We start from the raw sequence: 18,175 nt of genomic DNA, 5'->3' as shown, positions 1-18,175 counted from the left end.
TCAAAAGTCAAAACTAGTGTAAATCAATACATTAAAATAAAAAACTCCATCACTTACAAAAAGATGGAGGGCAGGTAAATTGTATTCTATAGTCTTCACAGCTTCCATCATTTTGTTCAGCATTCACACAGGTAAATCCTGTAGATGTGCTGCACCTGTTTAATGCAGAGTGGTAAAAAATCATCATGCAATTAAAAAAAGCTATTCATATTTGTTGAGTGACAATAACAGATTACAATGGTAGGGATCAATGTTTACTGAGGGATGTTGTCTCTAGTGCTTGAGGCTGGAATTCTTGATGCTGTCTCCACTGCACAGGCAATTGGATTTCTGCAGATCTGTCCAGGATACAGTTTTCGGAGATTCACAAGATCTTCACAATCGCCATCTCGTGATGGGTTATTGCAGTCAAACCAACGGGTTTTGCAGTTGCCTGATTAAAGGAATAAACAAAATCGACTTTGAGAATGTTCTAAAGATGAATCTGACAGAATTATAGAAATATCCAGTGCTGGAGAGGCCACTTAGCCTGTAGTGCTTGTACTGGTTCTTGGAAAGAGGCTGTCATTCTCAGTCCCAAATCTCTCCATTTTATCTGTAATTATGTATTGTCATTATATTATTAATTTATATTGGAGAGGGTTCAGAAAAGATTTACCAGGATGTTGCCAGGAATAGAAGGTTTGAGTTACAAATATTGTCTGGATAGGCTGGGATTTTTTCACTGGATTGTAGGAAGTTAAGGGGTGACCTTTTAAAGATTTATCATAGAATCACTACAGTGTGGAAACAGGCCTTTCAGCCTATTGTGTCTACACTGACCCTCCGAAGCGCATCTCATCCAGACCCAACGCTCTACCCTATACCCATGCATTTCCCATGACTAATCCACCCTAGTCTGCACATCCCTGGACATTTGAGGCAACTTAGCATGGCCAATCCATCTCACCTGCACACCTTTGGACTATGGGAGGAAATTGGAGCATCCGGAGAAAACCCATGCAGACATGGGAGGAATATGCAAACTCCACTCAGACAGTTGCCCGAAGCTGTAATCAAACCTGGGTCGCTGGTACTGTGAGGCAGCAGTGCCAGCCACTGAGTTACCATGCCACCCTTATAAAGTCATAAGGGACATAAATAAAGTGAATAGCAAAGGTCTTTTCAATAGGGGGCATATTTTTAAGGTGAGAGGAGAAAAATTTTAAAAGGATATGAGGGGCAACTTTTTAAAACAGAAAGTGGTTACTGTGTGAAATGAACTGCCAGAGGAAGTGAAGGATGCAGGTACAGTCACAACCTTTAAAGACATTTGGATAGGTACATCAATAGGAAAGGCTTGGACGGATAAGTGCCCAATGCAAATAGGTGGGATTAGTTTAGTTTGGGAACATGGTTGGTGTGGACTAGTTGGACTGAAGGATCTGGTTCCACACTATATGACACTATGACTCTATGTAAGTTCTCAACCTCAATCAAGGACTTGTTGAAGTCATTTATAGAAACAGTTTTTGTTTCCCGACAACATTCATGTGAGGCATTCACAAGGGTATCAACATCCCTTAAGCCCTTGCCAAGTGATTTGCTGAGCTCCTCATGAATGAATTCTTTAGTAGTTGGTCACCAAATAACTGTGTATGGCCAGCCATTCTCGCCTCTGAGTGGAAGAGCTGTAAACCTTCTGTTTCACCACAGGCAACTAGAGGATTCCACCCAAGTGAATCAAATGACAAAATTAGAGATGATTTGCAGGGCAAATGAGAAATAGGAATGGAGCCGGAAGCAAAAAGATGTGTGTCCGGCAAAAGTGTAAATGGCAAAACCAAGTAACTTCCAACATTCAAAAACGAAATGCTCAAAAAAGCTTGGCCGCAGAGGTTGGAATTGGAAATAGTTGAACTCAATAAATCTGAAGGGCAGAAAATAGCTGCTATTCTTCAAGCAATTATTAAGCTTCACTGGATCAGTGTGGAGGGCAAAGATCAGACAACTCAGAGTGAGATGGGGAATTAAAATAACAGGTCACTCACCATCCTTAAATGGAACTATACTGCTATTCCTTCGCTGTTGCTGTCTCAAATCTGGGAACGCCTTCCCTAATTGTACTGTGGATGTCCCTCCATAACAAGGACTACAGCAGTTCCAGAAGACAGCTCACCCACCATCTTCTCAAGGGCAATTAGAGATGGGAAACAAATGTTGGCTCAGCCAGCAAAAACCACATTATTAAAATGGAAGCTGCAATGCAATTTCCTAATCTAATTCAAAAATAGCATGGACGGTGGAAATCTGAAATTAAAAAATTGCTGGAGAAACACAGCCTATTTGGCAGCATACCTGTAGAGAGAAAGACAGTTAACAGTTCGAGTCCATACATTCTGTGTCCTAGTGTAAAGGATCATCACATGATAGAGTTGATGAAACTGAAATATGCACAGCAAAACATCAATATCCCCTCTCCAGTGGTTGAGGAAAAACTCCCCATAGAAGAGGAAGCAACTCTTACTCACTCAAATTTCACCAGGAAGACAATCTCACATGCTGCACACTACGTTCAACCAGTCATGAATCTGAAATCATGTATTTCGCATTTGCTGCATACTTAATTTAAACAGTACACTTCATTTTGGTGAGGTTGCCTTTAAATAAGCATCTATGATGTGCAAATATATTAAAAATGGCTCCCAATACTTGCCATCAGGAAGTGTGATCCACTGTCCATCTGTGCCAATTCAATTTCAAAGTTTCATCCTGCTGTCTGGAAGATGACTATTGGTGTCCCACAGAATTGAATGACTGGCCCGCCTCATTGCCTGCTCCTGAGAGTTGCACAAAATTCTGCCCAATATTTCATTTTACTCTCCTTTAATCTACCCTACATAGAGTCTGCCTTTTCCTCCTCCATCTACCCACCCAACTCAAGGCCTACAATGGTTCAAGAAAGTCAGAAGTCATGCAACAGCAGGTTACAGTCCTAAGCTTTGTGTGAAATCATAAGCTATCGGAGTGCTCCTCCTTCGTCAGGTGAAGTGGAGCTGTGCTTCCCTCCATTTCATCTGATGAAGGAGCAGTGCTCCAAAAGCTTGTGATTTCAAATAAACCTGTTGGACTATAACCTAGTGTCGTGTCACTTCTGACTTTGTCCACCCCTGTCCAACACCAGCACCTCCACAATATGGTTCAAGAAGACAGCACACCACTACCTTCTCCAGGGTGACTAAGGTTGGACAATAAATGCTGGCCCAGCTAGTGGCAGCCACATACTTTCAAATGAATATTAAAAAGAAAATGTTTGATCCCAGTTCATGACACTGCTCAAAGTCATGTTGCAATCAATTTTTCCCAGTGGAACATTATATATTGACACAAATAAAAGTTTTGACAGAAATATAACCATAAAAAAGGTGTTTTCTGGCATAGAACTTGCTGAGTAAAGAAGATATATTTTGTTGAAGCTTTTGTATTGCACTCATCAGGACAACTAGCAAGAATACCAGTTTAAATGAAAAGAACATTTACATTGAATGCAAAGGCAGCATTGATTAGTTAGCAAATGGCCTCTGTTTGGCAGATGGATAATTCACATTAATAATATATAGTGTAGTAGCTTATTTACAGATAAGAATGAGAGGATACATACGCATAGCATAGATCAGGTTAAGACATAGGGCCAGTGGGTTGACATAAATATTTTTGATGTACTCAAGGGTTCCAAAGATCTTGAAATAGTGACATCTACACTCTTATTACTTCAAAAGAAAGCTAGTAAAAAGCTGCTGTTTGGACAAGTTAGTAACGACATCTTTTGAACGTTTGTCAGATTCTGGTGATATAATAGGACAGTGTCATTTCATTTCCAAAGGATGATACTTTTCTTTGAACTCAATGCCTTCTGCAATATCATAAATAACTGTGATTAGAAACTCTGAGTACGGAGTCCTTTCTGTTCTTTTATTAGGTGTTCACGGATTTTGCAGGCCACTGGCAAGACCGGTTTTTGTGACCATCTTCAATTGCTCTTGCACTTAAAAGTTTGCTAACGTAGGTGCTCAAAGTTTCTGCGTGCTTTTACTAACAAGGTTCTCAATATTGAATATTGCAATAATCTACGAAGAGCCTGAAATCATCTTCATATTTAAACAAAATATCAGTGCATGTAGAACTCTTGTTTCAAATTGGAATCTAACAGTCAATAAATCAACCTCTGACAGATCTTCATTACTTACAAAAAGACTCAGGGCAGGTAAATCTTATTCTGTAATCTTCACAGCTCCCATCTTCCTGCTCTGCATTCACACAGGCAAATCCTATTGAAATGTTGCATCTGTTCCATATAGAATAGCAGGATGTGATATATAGTGTCCAAAACAATTCATGCTATCTGAAGTAGTGACAACACCAAAATAGGATAAGAGCAATTAATATTTACTCAGGAATGTTGTCTCCAGTGTTTGACGCTGGAACCCCTGATACCGTCTCCACTTCACAGGCTATTGGGTTACTGCAGATTTGCTCAGGAAATTCTTTTCGCAGATTGGCAAGATCTTCAAAATCACCCTTGCCCAATGGGTTATCACGGTCAAACCACTGGGTTTTGCAGTTGCCTGAATCATGGAACAAATGTAAAGCCAACCGTGAGGAATGTTTAAAGATGTTTTTAATTTAATGGATAATAAATAAAGTATCAACAATTTGTCCTTTCTCTGCTGAAGACCAAGTTAAGATGTAAGTGTTTTATTATTGACTTCAACCTGTGTTTGCTCAGACAGCCTAGTTAAAATGGATAAAATTGTAGTATCAGAAATCCTTCCTGAATCCTGTTAAAGAGTTTTGTGTTCTTCCTTGACTGGAAATTAATGCTGTTTTGGGAACTGAGCGATTCATTTAGGGTTTCACATTCAGTATTAGCATCAGCAACACTCAGGTCAGTTGCAGCTTACATTGGATAGGAATTAACAATCTGTTTGTTCCCACCCAAAATGTGACATTTGTCACTTCCAAAATTAATCCTCCTGCAGTGGTTCAATATACCACTGCACTGTTACATGAAGGTCCTTGTGTACAATATTGTACAATCATAGTTCAATTCTAATCAGGCACTGAAATTACATTATTTCAAAATACAACTTTGATTGTTCAACTCTATTTCAAATTGGAAGCTAAGAATGAATAAAATCAACTTCTTACAAATATCCAATACTTACAAAAAGATGCTGGGCAGGTAAATCGTATCCTGTAATCTTCACAACTCCCATCTTCTTGCTCTGCATTCACACAAGCAAATCCAGTTGAAATGCTGCACCTGTTTAATACAGAATAGGTGCATGTGTTAATGTATATGTTTAAATCAATCTTTTGAAGTGAATTAATGGTATCAAAATACGATGAGAGGAATCATTATTTACTCAGGGATGTTATCGCCAGTGGTTGAAGCTGGAACTCCTGACGTTGTCTCCACTTCGCAGGCAGTCGGGCTACTGCAAATCTGATTGGGATATTCTTTTCGCAGATTCTCAAGATTTTCATAATCGCCAGTTACTGATGGGTTATCGCGGTCAAACCACTGTGTTTTGCAGTTGCCTGAATCATGCAAAGTATATGTTATTTGCACTATTTCTAAAGATGCATATAAAGATACGACATGCTTGTTGCAGCGAAGTAGCTTTAATTTCGCCTACTAAAATTTACCTAGCTGTACAAACTTACACAGAATCACAATAAAATTCAAAGAATGTTGCTGAGAGAATCTAATAGAGGACCAAAAAGGGCATGGTGATCAAATGATAGGAATGATTTCTTATTTCTGTATACAATCACTGGGAGACAAACACATGAACATTTTTCACATTAACTTGTTTCTCTCAAGTATTCTCAGGTCCGATGGATCCAGTGATCAAAGGCCACCATATTATGTGTTCAATAGGCAGATATCGTACACTGAAACAGGAGGGGATTGTGTGTTTCAGTGGTAGCATCCTTAGTTTGAGACTAGGAGACCCATGTTAAAGTCTCATCTGCTCTAGAGATGTGTAATAAGAGAAAAGAAATTTGTGGGAAGTCTATGAGATAGTTATTTTGAGCAATTTGTGGTATAGCCCATTAGGGAGCAGGTAATTCTGAACTTGATGATGTGTAATGAGACAGACTTGATTAGGAGCTTAAGGTGAAGGAAGACCTGGGGGCAGTAACCCTAATGTGATAGAATTTACGCTACATTTGGGACAGAAAAGCTGGAATCAGATGTAACAGTATTACAATCGAGTAAAGGTAACTACAAAGACATGTGGGAGAAGCTGGCCAGAGTTGACTGGAACAGGACCCTAGTAGGGAAGATGGTGAACCAGCAATGGTAGGAATTTCTGGGTGTAATTTGGGAGGCACAGCAGAAATTCACCCTAAGGAAGAAGAAACATACTAAGGGGAGGATGAGGAAACCATGGCTGGCAAGGGAAGTCAGGGACAGCAAAAAAAAAGACAAAGAGAAAGCATTCAACGTGGTGAAGATTAGTGGGAAGCCTTTAAAAGGCAGCAAAGGGTAATTAGAAAAAAAAAATGTGGGGAGGGGTGTGTGGTGGTGAGAAGATGAAATATGAGGGTGAATGAGCTAGTAATATAACAGGATATCAAGAGAATTTTTAGATATCTAAAAGGAAGAGAGAGGCAAGAGTAACATTGAACCACTGGAAAATAAGGCTGGAGAACAAAGAAATGGCAGAGGAACTGAATAGGTACGCTGCATTAGTTTTCACAGTGGAAGACGCCAGCAGCAGAGGTCAGTGTAGTGGCCATCACGAAGAAGAAGGTACTGGGGAAGCTGAGAGGTCTGAAGGTGGATAAATCACGATCTTGATGGACTACACTCCAGCCTCCTGAAGAAGACAGCTGAGGAGATTGTAGAGACATTCATAGTGATCTTTCAGGAATCACTGGAGTCGGGGCATGACCCAGAGGACTGAAAAATGGCTAATGTAACATACCATTTTAAGAAGTGAGGGAGGCAGAAGACGGGAAACTATAGGCTGGTTAGCCTGACCTCGGTCGTTGGTAAGATTTTAGAGTCCAATATTAAGGACGAGATTGTGGAGTACTTGGAAGGACATTGTAAAAAGGGTTGAGTCAGCACGCTTCATCAACAGAAGGTCATGCTGACAAAATCTGTTAGAATTTTTTGAGGAGGTCACAAGCGAATCAGACAAAGGAGAGCTAGTAGATATGACACTTGGATTCCCAGAAGGCCTTTGGAAGTTCAAAGGGGGCTGCTAAATAAGGGATGAGCCCATGGTATTAGGGGTAAGGTACTTGCATGGACAGAGGATTGGCTGAGTGGCAGAAGGCAGAGAGTAGGGATAAAGGGGTATTTTTCAGTATGGCAACTGGGGACAAGTGGTGTTCCACAGGGTCCATATTGGGACCAAAGCTATTTATGTTATACATTAACAATCTGAACGAAGGAACTGAGGGCATTGTCACTAAGTTTGCAGATGAACAAAGATAGGTGGAGGGACAGGTAGTACTGAGAAAGTGAGGAGGCTGCAGAAGCACTTGGACAGGATAGGAGAGTAGGCAAAGATGTGACAGATGGAATACAATATGGAAAAGTGTGAGGTTATGCACTTTGTTAGGGAAGAATAGAAGCATACACTATTTTCTAAATGAGGAAAGGCTTCATAAATCTGAAGCACAAGTGACTTAGGAGTGCTAGTTCAAGATTTTCTAAATGTTAACATGCAGGTTCAGTTGGCAGTTAGGAAGGCAAATGTAACGTTAGCATTCATTTTAGGAGTGCTAGAATACAAGAGCAGAAATGTACTGCTGAGGGCTGCATAAGGCATTGGTCAGACCACATTTGGATTACTGTGAGCCGTTTCTGGCCCTGTATCTAAGAAAGGATGTGCTGGCATTGGAGGGAATCCAGACAAGATTTATAATAATGATACAGAATGGGGCACTTGTCATTTGAGGAGCAGTTGAGGACTCTAGGTCTGTACTCAACGGAGTTTAAAAGGATGGAGGGGGGAAGGGAACAGCCTTAGAGTGAAGAAATGACACTTTCGAGCTGAAATAAGGAGGAATTTCTTCAGCCAGAAGGCAGTTAATCTGTGGAACTCATAGCACAGAAAGCTGTGGAGGGCAAGTCACTGAGTGTATTTAAGACAGCAACAGATAGGTTCTTGATTGGTAATGAGATCAAGGGTTACAGGGAGAAGGCAGGAGAATGGGATTGAGAAACGTATCAACCACGTTCAAATGGCGGAACATTTGATGGGCCGAACAGCCTAATTCTGCTCCTGTGGCTTATGGTCTTATAACATGCCTAAACAGATTGATTAGAAAAGATCTGATCTGAACCAGGCAGCTGAAGAAGATCTGTGATCTGACAGTTTTATTGTTGTGCTATAATTCACTACAAGTCTTCATTTTTTTCCTTTCCTTTTGGATCCTCTCCCAATCCAAAAGTCCAACTGTCTTTTAAGGAAATGTCTTTGCTCTCTAGTACAACCATAACAGTTATCCTGACATCTTGCTCAATGTTTATCCCTTAACAACACCTGAAACACACCACCTGGCCGTTTCTTTCATTTCTGTGGAATGTCATATGTAATTTCATAGAATCCTTACTGTGCAGAAAGAAGCCATTCAGCCCATCAAGACTGCACCAATCGTCCAACAGCAGCCCATCACCCACCCTATCCTCGTATCTCCACATTTCACATGGCTAATCCACCTAACCTGCACAACTTTGGACTGTGGAATGAAACCAGAGCACCTTGTGGAAACTTATGCAGACGTGGGGATACGTAACCCAGTCATTTCTAGTATCACTCCTTGTAAATATTCTCTTGTACTTTCTTCCTCTACACAGACTTTACAATATGGCAACTAGAACTCTACAGTATTTTAACGGTGCTATCATCTTCAGCCAGAAGCAGCAAGTGGAAGATCCATTTCAGTCTGTTCCTGAGGTCCCCAGCATCAAAGATGTCACTCTTCAGCCAGTTCAATTCGTGTGACATCAAAATACAAGGAGAAGTGATGGCCTACTGGTATTATTAGCTAGATTAGCTAGACTGCTAATACAGAGACCTGGTAATGTTTTGCGGACCTAGGTTTGAATACTTCTGTGGTAGATGGTGGAATTTGACTTCAATAAATATTTGGAATTCAGAGTCTAAGGGTGACTATGAACTCATCACCGATTGTCCATAAAACCCATTTGCTCTTTAGGGAAGGAAACCACCACCCTTACCTCGTCTGGCCTACATGTGACTCTATACCCACAGCAATGTGGCAGATGGTTAACTGGTCTTTGGGCAGTTTGAGATGGGTAATAAATATTAAACTGGTGAGTAATGCCAAGATCCTGTGAATGAATTAAAAATAAAAACAGCTGAATACACTGAACACTGCAAAGGCAATCGTATTGGAGATTTGTGCTCTAGACTTTGCACCTCTAGCTAAACTGTTCCAATACAGTTACAACATCTGGCATCTACCCGAATGTGGAAAATTGCCCAGGTATGTTCTGTACACAAAAAGGAGGAAATCCAACCTGGCCAATTACTGCCCCATCAGTCTACGCTCGATCATCTGCAAAGTGATGGAAGGTGTTGTAGCCATATATCCTCTACAAAGGATGTTGGGAAAACAAGACAAGCTCACATAAACAAAAATAAACAAAGAAATGTGGTTGCTAGAAATCAGACAAAACAAAAATTACTGGAAAAACTCATGAGGTCTGGCTGCATCTGTGGAGAGAAAGCAGAGCTAATGTTTCGGGTCTAGTGACCCTTCTTCAGAACTGCGATGTAAACAACAGTCTACTGTGAAAAGTAGAAGAACCAGAATGTTGATTGAGTAGCCTGCTGTTGAAGGTCACTCCACCTTTGCAGTTGTACAGGTTCCTAAATTAAATACAGAAAAGAGAACAATGGAGTGATGTGCCCTGTTTACATGACACTTAGATGGATGATCACAGAATCATGAGGGAATTGGACAGGGGTACATCATCAAATGTTCTGGATAAACATGCCAAGTGATGTTAAATATTATGAAGGTATTAAAGGGTCTGGGATCTGGCAGACAAAAATATTGGGAGGAGGCTTGAAGGGAGTAAGCAGTATGTGCCTCTAAGTTGAATAGTGCTACAGCGCTAGCCAGTAGCATGAAGGAATTAATGGAGAAGGAAATAGCAAATGAAAGATTTAAACAAGAAATTAATAAATACATAGAGGGCATCAGTGGAGTGAAATGATTCCATGGAGGTTGCAAGGCAGGGGCTGGTAACACACAGCACACCATTCAGGATGGCACAGTTATCCAAGGTAACAAAGATCTTAATCTTCAAGCCCTTCTGTTGATTACCATTTGACCACATAATTCAGCAAAGTGCCTTGCATGTGCTTGACATCAAAGAGCAGGAAATTCTATCAATTTTTGAGTCCCATTGTTCATTCAGCTGTACCTGATCATCAGAGTATTGAGGAAGATAACTCACAAGAGTTGAGAAATGCTGTGCTGACTGCAGTAGGAAATGACAAAACGAACCTGGTTGATGTTTAAGGTTTTAGCAAAGATTTGTAGCTCGGGTTGTGGGTGAAGTTATTGACTTGTTCCCTGAGCTGGCTTGTTTTCTTTCAGATGTTTTGTCACCATGCTAGGTAACATCATCAGGTGAGGCCTCAGATGAAGCGACATTGTTCTACTCTGCTTGGAGTCCGTTATGGTGAGTAACGTCATTTCCGGTTTTGTTTCGTATGGGTTTGTATATTGGGGTCCAATTCTAAATGTTTATTGATTGCATCATGAGTGGAGAACCATGCCTCTTGGACTTCCTATGCGTGTTTATGTTTGGCTTGGGCTACTATGGTTACCTTGTCCCAGTTAAACGGATGGCCTTCATTGTCTGAGTGTATTGATATTAGGGAAAGTTCATCGTGTCGTTTTGCTGCTAGCTGATGTTCATGTATTCTGATGGCGAGCTTTCTTCCTGTCTGTCCAATGTAATGCTAGTGGCAGTAATTGCATGGTATTTTATAAACCACGTTGGTTCTGTATGTTGTGGGAATGGGGTCTTTAATCCTTCTGAGTGTTTGTCATAGAGTGGGTGCGGGCTTGTGTGCTTCCATGATTCCTAGTGATCGTAGGACCTGGTGGATGGTTTGAACGAGTGGGGGGGTAGACAAAAGAAAGGGAAGTACCTAGCGGCTTTTGCTAGCCATTTACGGATACACTTTTTCATAGCTATACGGGTCAGATCTAGATTGACAGAATTAACGGGCACTTAACACTACTTGATGGACTGAGACTTTAGTATCACACTCTCGACTTAGTAAGCGAGGTTTTTGATCCAAGCGATAGCATACACATGGAAGTCTGGGTAATGAGGTGGATGGTGTGGGTCTAGGATAAAGAGATCCAGGAAATTGGGAAGTTCAAAGCAAATGAAGAACGAATGAATCCAGTTAGAAATCAAAACCAGGTCCGGTATGTAAAAATGCAGGATGGGGCAAGAGGAAGAACCAACCCCAGAGACCCAATCCCCATACTTGTCTGAAGGTAGGGAGCAGAATTAAGATCATCACACTGGCCAAAGTGGAAATCCAGGACCACTGTTACAATTACAGCTGCTTGGGCCTCTAGGCTAGAGAATGCCGAGCACCCTGCCAGCCTTTGCAACACCAGGGGTCACGTCAAAATTATAAACTTTTATCAGTAGAAGGACAGGATAAGGGACAGGTACATGTCGCTGTGACCCCAGTCATAGAGATGGACAGTCCTAACTCTCCATACCTCAGCTTCTGGACCTAGGTGTGAGCACGCGATGGTATCAAGCCTCTCCGTTATGGGTGTGACAGTCCAAGTGGGATGACTTCCAGTAGAAAGTGAGGAAGGAGACCAATCCACAGAATTTGTGTGGGATACTAGAAGCTTAACACACTCCCTTAGAATTTTGATTGGAAAGTTTGATTTGTTATCATGAGGCTATATTAGTAAAATTGTCCATTTTTGCAGCAGCAGCAGGAGTGGTGAGAGCGAGGACCAGGGGCCTGCCGCAAAGGTAAGTTCTTCATTTCGACAGCGGAGCTGAGTGGGAGCGGTCGAATTGCTCTGGGAAGGTGAGTGAACTGATATGTTTGGGCAGTGGCTAAACCCGAGACACTACACATGTTGTGTCTCCCACCCGCCCTCTTCCTCTGACCAAAAAAAAACTGTGGTGTGTTGAGAAAGGTAAGATTTTTCTTTTTTTTTATCGTGTGCTGGCAAGTAGAGTGATTTGGTAAAACTTTTTTCATTTCATTTATCTAGTATTTGATATTATAGTAGGACTAAATTAAGCTTAAAGAGTAAAAATGGCAGGAGATCCCAGACCCGTGTTATGCTCTTCGTGCTCAATGTGGGAGCTCAGGGACACGGCTGATGTCCCTGACTCCTATACGTGCAGGAAATGTGTCCAGCTGCAGCTCTTGTTAGACCACATGACGACTTTGGAGATGCGGATGGACTCACTTTGGAGCATCTGTGATGCTGAGGAAGTCGTGGATAGCACGTTCAGCAAATTGGTCACACCACGGATTAGGATTGCTGAGGGAGAAAGGGAATGGGTGACCAAAAGGCAGAGAGAAAGCAGGAAGGCAATGCAGTAGTCCCCTGCGGTCATCTCCTTCCAAAACAGGTATACTGTTTTGGATACTGTTGGGGGAGATGGCTCACCAGGGGAAGGCAGCAGTAGCCAGGTTCATGGCACCGTGGCTGGCTCTGCTGTACAGAAGGGCGGGATAAAGAGTGGAAGGGCCATAGTCATAGAGCATTCGATTGTAAGGGGAGTAGATAGGTGGTTCTGCAGTCAAAAACCAGACTCCCGAATGGTATAAGGTGTAGAGATGGATGAACACAGCAGGCCAAGCAGCATCAGAGGAGCAGGAAAGCTGATGTTTCGGGTCTAGGCCCTTCTTCAGAAAACTATCTACTATCTCCCGAATGGTATATTGCCTCCCAGGTGCACAGGTCAGGGATGTCTCAGATCGACTGCAGGACATTCTGAAGGGGGAGGGTGAACAGCCAGCTGTCGTGGTGCATATAGGCACCAATGATATAGGTAAAAAATGGGATGAGGTCCTACAAGCAGAATTTAGAGAGTTAGGAGCCAAGTTAAAAAGTAGGACCTCAGAGGTAGTAATCTCAGGATTGCTACCAGTGCCACGTGCTAGTCAGAGTAGAAATGAAAGAATAGGCAGGATAAATGAGTGGCTTGAGAGATGGTGCAGGAGGGAAGGGTCCAGATTTTTGGGATATTGGGACTGGTCCTGGGGGAGGTGGGACTATTACAAATCAGACGGTCTACACCTGGGCAGGACTGGAACCAATGTCCTAGGGGGTGCTTTTGCTAATGCTGTTAAACTAATGTCGCAGGGGGATGGGAACCAAATGAGGAGGTTAGTGGTCAGTAAGGAGGTAGTAACTAAAGCCTGTAAGGAGCCAGATAATGAAGTCAGTGTGACTAGGGGGAAGAGTAGGCAGAGAGCAGATGATGAACGCAAAGGGACAGGTGGTCTGAGGTGCATTTGTTTTAATGTGAGAAGTGTGATAGGTAAGGCAGATGAACTTGGGGCTTGGATTAGTACCTGGGAGTATGATGTTATTGCTGTTACTAAGACGTGGTTGAGGGAAGGGCAAGATTGGCAACTAAATATCCCAGTATATAGATGCTTCAGGTGGGATAGAGAGGGAGGTAAAACGGGTGGAGGAGTTGCATTACTGGTCAAAGAGGATATCACAGCTGTGCTGAAGGAGGGCACTATGGAGGACTCGAGCAGTGAGGCAATATGGGCAGAGCTCAGAAATAGGAAGGGTGCGGTAACAATGTTGAGGCTGTACTACAGGCCTCCCAACAGCGAGCGTGAGATAGAGGTACAAATATGTCGACAGATTATGGAAAGATGTAGGAGCAGCAGGGTGGTGGTGATGGGAGATTTTAATTTTCCCAACATTGACTGGGATTCACTTAGTGTTAGGGGTTTAGATGGAGCAGAATTTGTAAGGAGCATCCAGGAGGGATTTCTAGAGCAGTATGTAAATAGTCCAACTCGGGAAGGGGCCATACTGGACCTGGTGTTGAGGAATAAGCCCAGCCAGGTGGTTGAAGTTTCAGTAGGGGATTACTATGGGAACAGTGATCACAATTCTGCAAGTTTTAGAATACTGATGGACAAAGACGAGAGTGGTCCTAAAAGAAGAGTACTGAACTGGGGGAAGGCCAACTGTAGCAAAATTCGGCAGGAGCTGGGGAATGTGGATTGGGAGCAGCTGTTTGAGGGTAAATCCACATTTGATATGTGGGAGGCTTTTAAAGAGAAGTTGATCAGAGTGCAGGACAGACATATCCCTGTGAAAATGAGGGATAGAAAGGGCAAGATTAGGGAACCATGGATGACAGGTGAAATTGTGAGACTAGTAAAGAGGAAAAAGGAAGCGTACATAAGGTCTAGGTGACTGAAAACAGATGACGCTTTGGAAGAATATCGGGAAAGTAGGACCAATGTGAAACGAGGAATTAAGACGGCTAAAAGGGGTCATGAAATATCTTTAGCAAACAGGGTTAAGGAAAATCCCAAAGACTTTTATTCGTACATAAGGAGCAAGAGGGTAACTGGAGAAAGGGTTGGCCCACTCAAGGACAAAGGAGGGAAGTTATGTGAGGAGTCAAAGAAAATGAGTGAGGTTCTTAATTAGTACTTTGCGTCGGTATTCACCGAGGAGAGGGACATGATGGATGTTGAGGTTAGGGATAGGTGTTTGATTATTCTAGGTCAAGTTGGCATAAGGAGGGGGAAAGTGTTGGGTATTCTAAAAGGCATTCGGGTGGACAAGTCCCCAGGTCTGGATGGGTTCTATCCCAAGTTACTGAGGGAAGCGAGAGAGGAAATAGCTGGGGCCTTAACAGATATCTTTGCAGCATCCTTGAGCACACGTGAGGTCCCGGAGGTCTGGAGATTTGCTAATGTTGTCCCCTTGTTTAAGAAGGGTAGCAAGGATAATCAAGGTAATTATAGACCGGTGAGCCTAACGTCAGTGGTGGGGAAGCTGCTGGAGAAGATACTGAGGGATAGAATCTATTTACATTTGGAAGAGAATGGGCTTATTAGTGACAGGCAGCATGGTTTTGTGCAGGGAAGGTCATGTCTTACCAACTTGATAGAATTCTTTGAGGAAGTGACAAAGTTGATAGATGAGGAAAGGGCTGTGGATGTCATATACATGGACTTCAGTAAGGCATTTGATAAGGTTCCCCATGGTAGGCTGATGGAGAAAGTGAAGTCGCATGGGGTCCAGGGTGTACTAACTAGATGGATAGAGAACTGGCTGGGCAACAAGAGACAGAGAGTTGTAGTGGAAGGGAATTTCTCAAAATGGAGAACTGTGACCAGTGGTGTTCCACAGGGATCCATGTTGGGACCACTGTTGTTTGTGATATACATAAATGATCTGGAGGGAGGTATAGATTGCCTGATTAGCAAGTTTGCAGATGGTGGAGTAGCAGATAGTCAAGGGGACTGTCGGAGAATGCAGCAGAATATGGATAGATTGGAGAGTTGAGCGGAGAAAAGGCAGATGGAGTTCAATCCAGGCAAATGCAAGGTGATGCATTTTGGAAGATCCAATTCAAGAGCGAACTATACTGTAAATGGAAAAGCCCTGGGGAAAATTGATGCACAGACAGATCTGGGTGTTAAGGTCCATTGTACCCTGAAGGTGGCAATGCAGGTGGATAGAGTGGTCAAGAAGGCATACGGCATGATTTAATTCATCAGACGGGGCAGTGAGTACAAGAGTTGGCAGGTCATGTTACAGTAGTGTAGGACTTTGGTTCGACCACATTTGGAATACTGCGTACAATTCTGGTCGCCACTTTACCAAAAGGATGTGAATGCTTTGGGAGGGTGCAGAGAAGGTTCACTAGAATGTTGCCTGGTATGGAGGGCGCTAGCTATGAGGAGAGGTTGAGTAGATTAGGATTATTTACATTAGAAAGACGGAGGTTGAGGGCGTTCCTGATTGAGGTCTACAAAATCATGAGAGGTATAGACAGGGTGGATAGCAAGGAGCTTTTTCCCAGAGCGGGGGACTCAATTACTCGGGGTCACGATTTCAAGGTGAGAGGGGAAAAGTTTAAGGGAGATATACGTGGAAAGTTCTTTACGCAGAGGGTGGTGGGTGCCTGGAACGCGTTGCCAGCGGAGGTAGGAGAGACACTAAACAGATACATGAATGGGCAGGGAGCAGAGGGATACAGATCCTTGGAAAATAGGCGACAGATTTAGATAGAGGATCTGGATTGACACAGGCTTGGAGGGCCGAAGGGCCTGTTCCTGTGCTGTAATTTTCTTTGTTCCTCTTTGTTCTTTGTATCCAGAATCAGAGCACATTCTTGGCAAGACAGGATAAGACAGTGTAATCTGACATTTAGTCTCGTAAATTGCTGTATCTGACAAATGGGAGAAGTAGTTGAGGCACCAGTAGAAATCGCAGCCAGGACATACTCTGAAAAAATTTGCAGCATTGGGGAAATTTGGGTTAAATGCACAGACATATGTGGTGATCCAGGGGTATGAGAAACTATTGCGAAGCGTATATCTGGCTTTCCCATATGAAGATGACTGTGGTTGGATGGAGCATGAAGTGGTCATAGATGGCCCAGATCCAAAGCCACAAAACGAATATAGGTTTTCCAAACCAGCAGAAAGTGACATTTTGAAAGTAATATTAAGCTTGTTACAACAAGTCATGTTATGCCCAGTGGTGTCAACAAATAACTTACCAATCTGGCCAGTTAGGAAGCCAGATGATTCCTGGCCGCTGATACTCAACTGCCAGGAGTTAAATAGGACCAAACAAAAACCGAAGGAACTGCGGGTGCTTTAAATCAGAAACAAAAAACAGAAACTGCTGGAAAGCACAGCAAATCCGGCAGCATCTGTGGAGGGAAATCACAATTAACGTTTCCAGTTGAGTGACTCTTCCTGAGATAGGTTCTGAGGAAGGGTCACTTGAACCGAAATGTTAACTCCAATTTCTCTCCATAGGTGCTGCCAGACCTGCTGAGCTTTCCAACAATTTCTGTTTTTGTTGTTGTTAAATAAGACCATTCACTAACCGCGCCTACAGTAGCAACTAGACCTGAGACTATGGTGAATCAAGCTCCAAAGCGCCAGTATTTTACCGTCTTAGATATTAGTAACAGATTTTAGGAGTGTCAATACAAATTTGCTTTTACAATTCAAGGCCAAAAATATACTTGGACTTATTTACCTCAAGGGTTTTACATTTCTCCTTCCATTTTCTATCAGAGATAAGTGCAGAGGTTTGATGGTTTTTCACTACCTGAGGGTCTGATTCAATATGTTGATATTTTTTCCCCTCGAAACAAACACTAGGGAGAATATCTCCAGCTCCTCAGTGAGCTGTTGGCCCTCCTCATCTTTTTTGAGTCCTAAAGTTAATTCTAAGACAGCCCAGTTATGAAATCCAAAGTTACATATTTAGGAACTGCAGTAAGAATTTGAGAAAAAAAGTATTGAAGCAATATTACAATTACTCCTCCCCACTGACGTAAAATGCCTCTGATCCTTTTTTGGATTAGTGGGATATTGCCAGAACCATTTTAGTAATTTCACTTCTAAAGCCTCTTCACTGCTAGATCTTGAAAAAGCCCCATGGGTTTTGACTTAGCAGCATACTCCTACCATTTCCAAACTGAAACAAGAACTGGCCAAGGTTCCAGCCTTTGCTCTGGAAGCTGTTGTAACAGACTTGACTGTCTCAGCGGTCCTCTTGCAGCAGCACAAGAGACTCTGACCAGATGCGTGTGTATCCTCGTTCCTGTACGGTAAGAGTTTTCGGTCTGTGAGTGACTTGTTTTAGCAGTTTTTGGGGCGGTATATCATTTGGCATCCATAATTCATCTGAACTCCTTAACGGTTCTCGCCAAACATGCACCCATCCAGTTGTCACTGGACAGACAGATCAAGGATGAGACTATTAACTAAAATCTCATAGCCCAATGGATTCTGATGCTGCAGAGTCAAGGTATTACAGTCACACATATCAAGGTCCCCACCTTTCTCGCTGATAACAAGGTGCAGGGCTGGATGAACACAGCAGGCCAAGCAGCATCATA

The 18,175-nt window shown here is 42.5% G+C and overlaps 1 protein-coding gene across 12 annotated transcripts in view; it reads right to left on the bottom strand.

The window, feature by feature from the left end:
- The window catches only part of si:dkey-205h13.2, a 155,229-nt gene that overhangs the window by 81,374 nt on the left and 55,680 nt on the right, over positions 1-18,175 (bottom strand). For all 12 annotated transcript variants that reach the window (XR_007265323.1, XM_048615283.1, XM_048615277.1 and 9 more), the window contains 6 exons: positions 5,406-5,580; positions 5,205-5,302; positions 4,430-4,604; positions 4,227-4,324; positions 259-433; positions 58-155 (listed from right to left, as the gene is read on the bottom strand). Coding sequence is in view for 11 of the 12 variants with exons in the window: in XM_048615283.1 (XP_048471240.1) it covers positions 58-155; positions 259-433; positions 4,227-4,324; positions 4,430-4,604; positions 5,205-5,302; positions 5,406-5,580 (819 nt within the window). In the remaining variant the exon portion in view is untranslated. The remainder of the gene's footprint in view (positions 1-57; positions 156-258; positions 434-4,226; positions 4,325-4,429; positions 4,605-5,204; positions 5,303-5,405; positions 5,581-18,175) is intronic.

This window comes from Rhincodon typus, chromosome 31, assembly GCF_021869965.1.
Source record: "Rhincodon typus isolate 14 chromosome 31, sRhiTyp1.1, whole genome shotgun sequence".
Classification (NCBI taxonomy): domain Eukaryota; kingdom Metazoa; phylum Chordata; class Chondrichthyes; order Orectolobiformes; family Rhincodontidae; genus Rhincodon; species Rhincodon typus.
The sequence above is the reverse complement of the archived record's forward strand: the minus strand, read 5'-3'. Positions and strand labels throughout refer to the sequence as shown.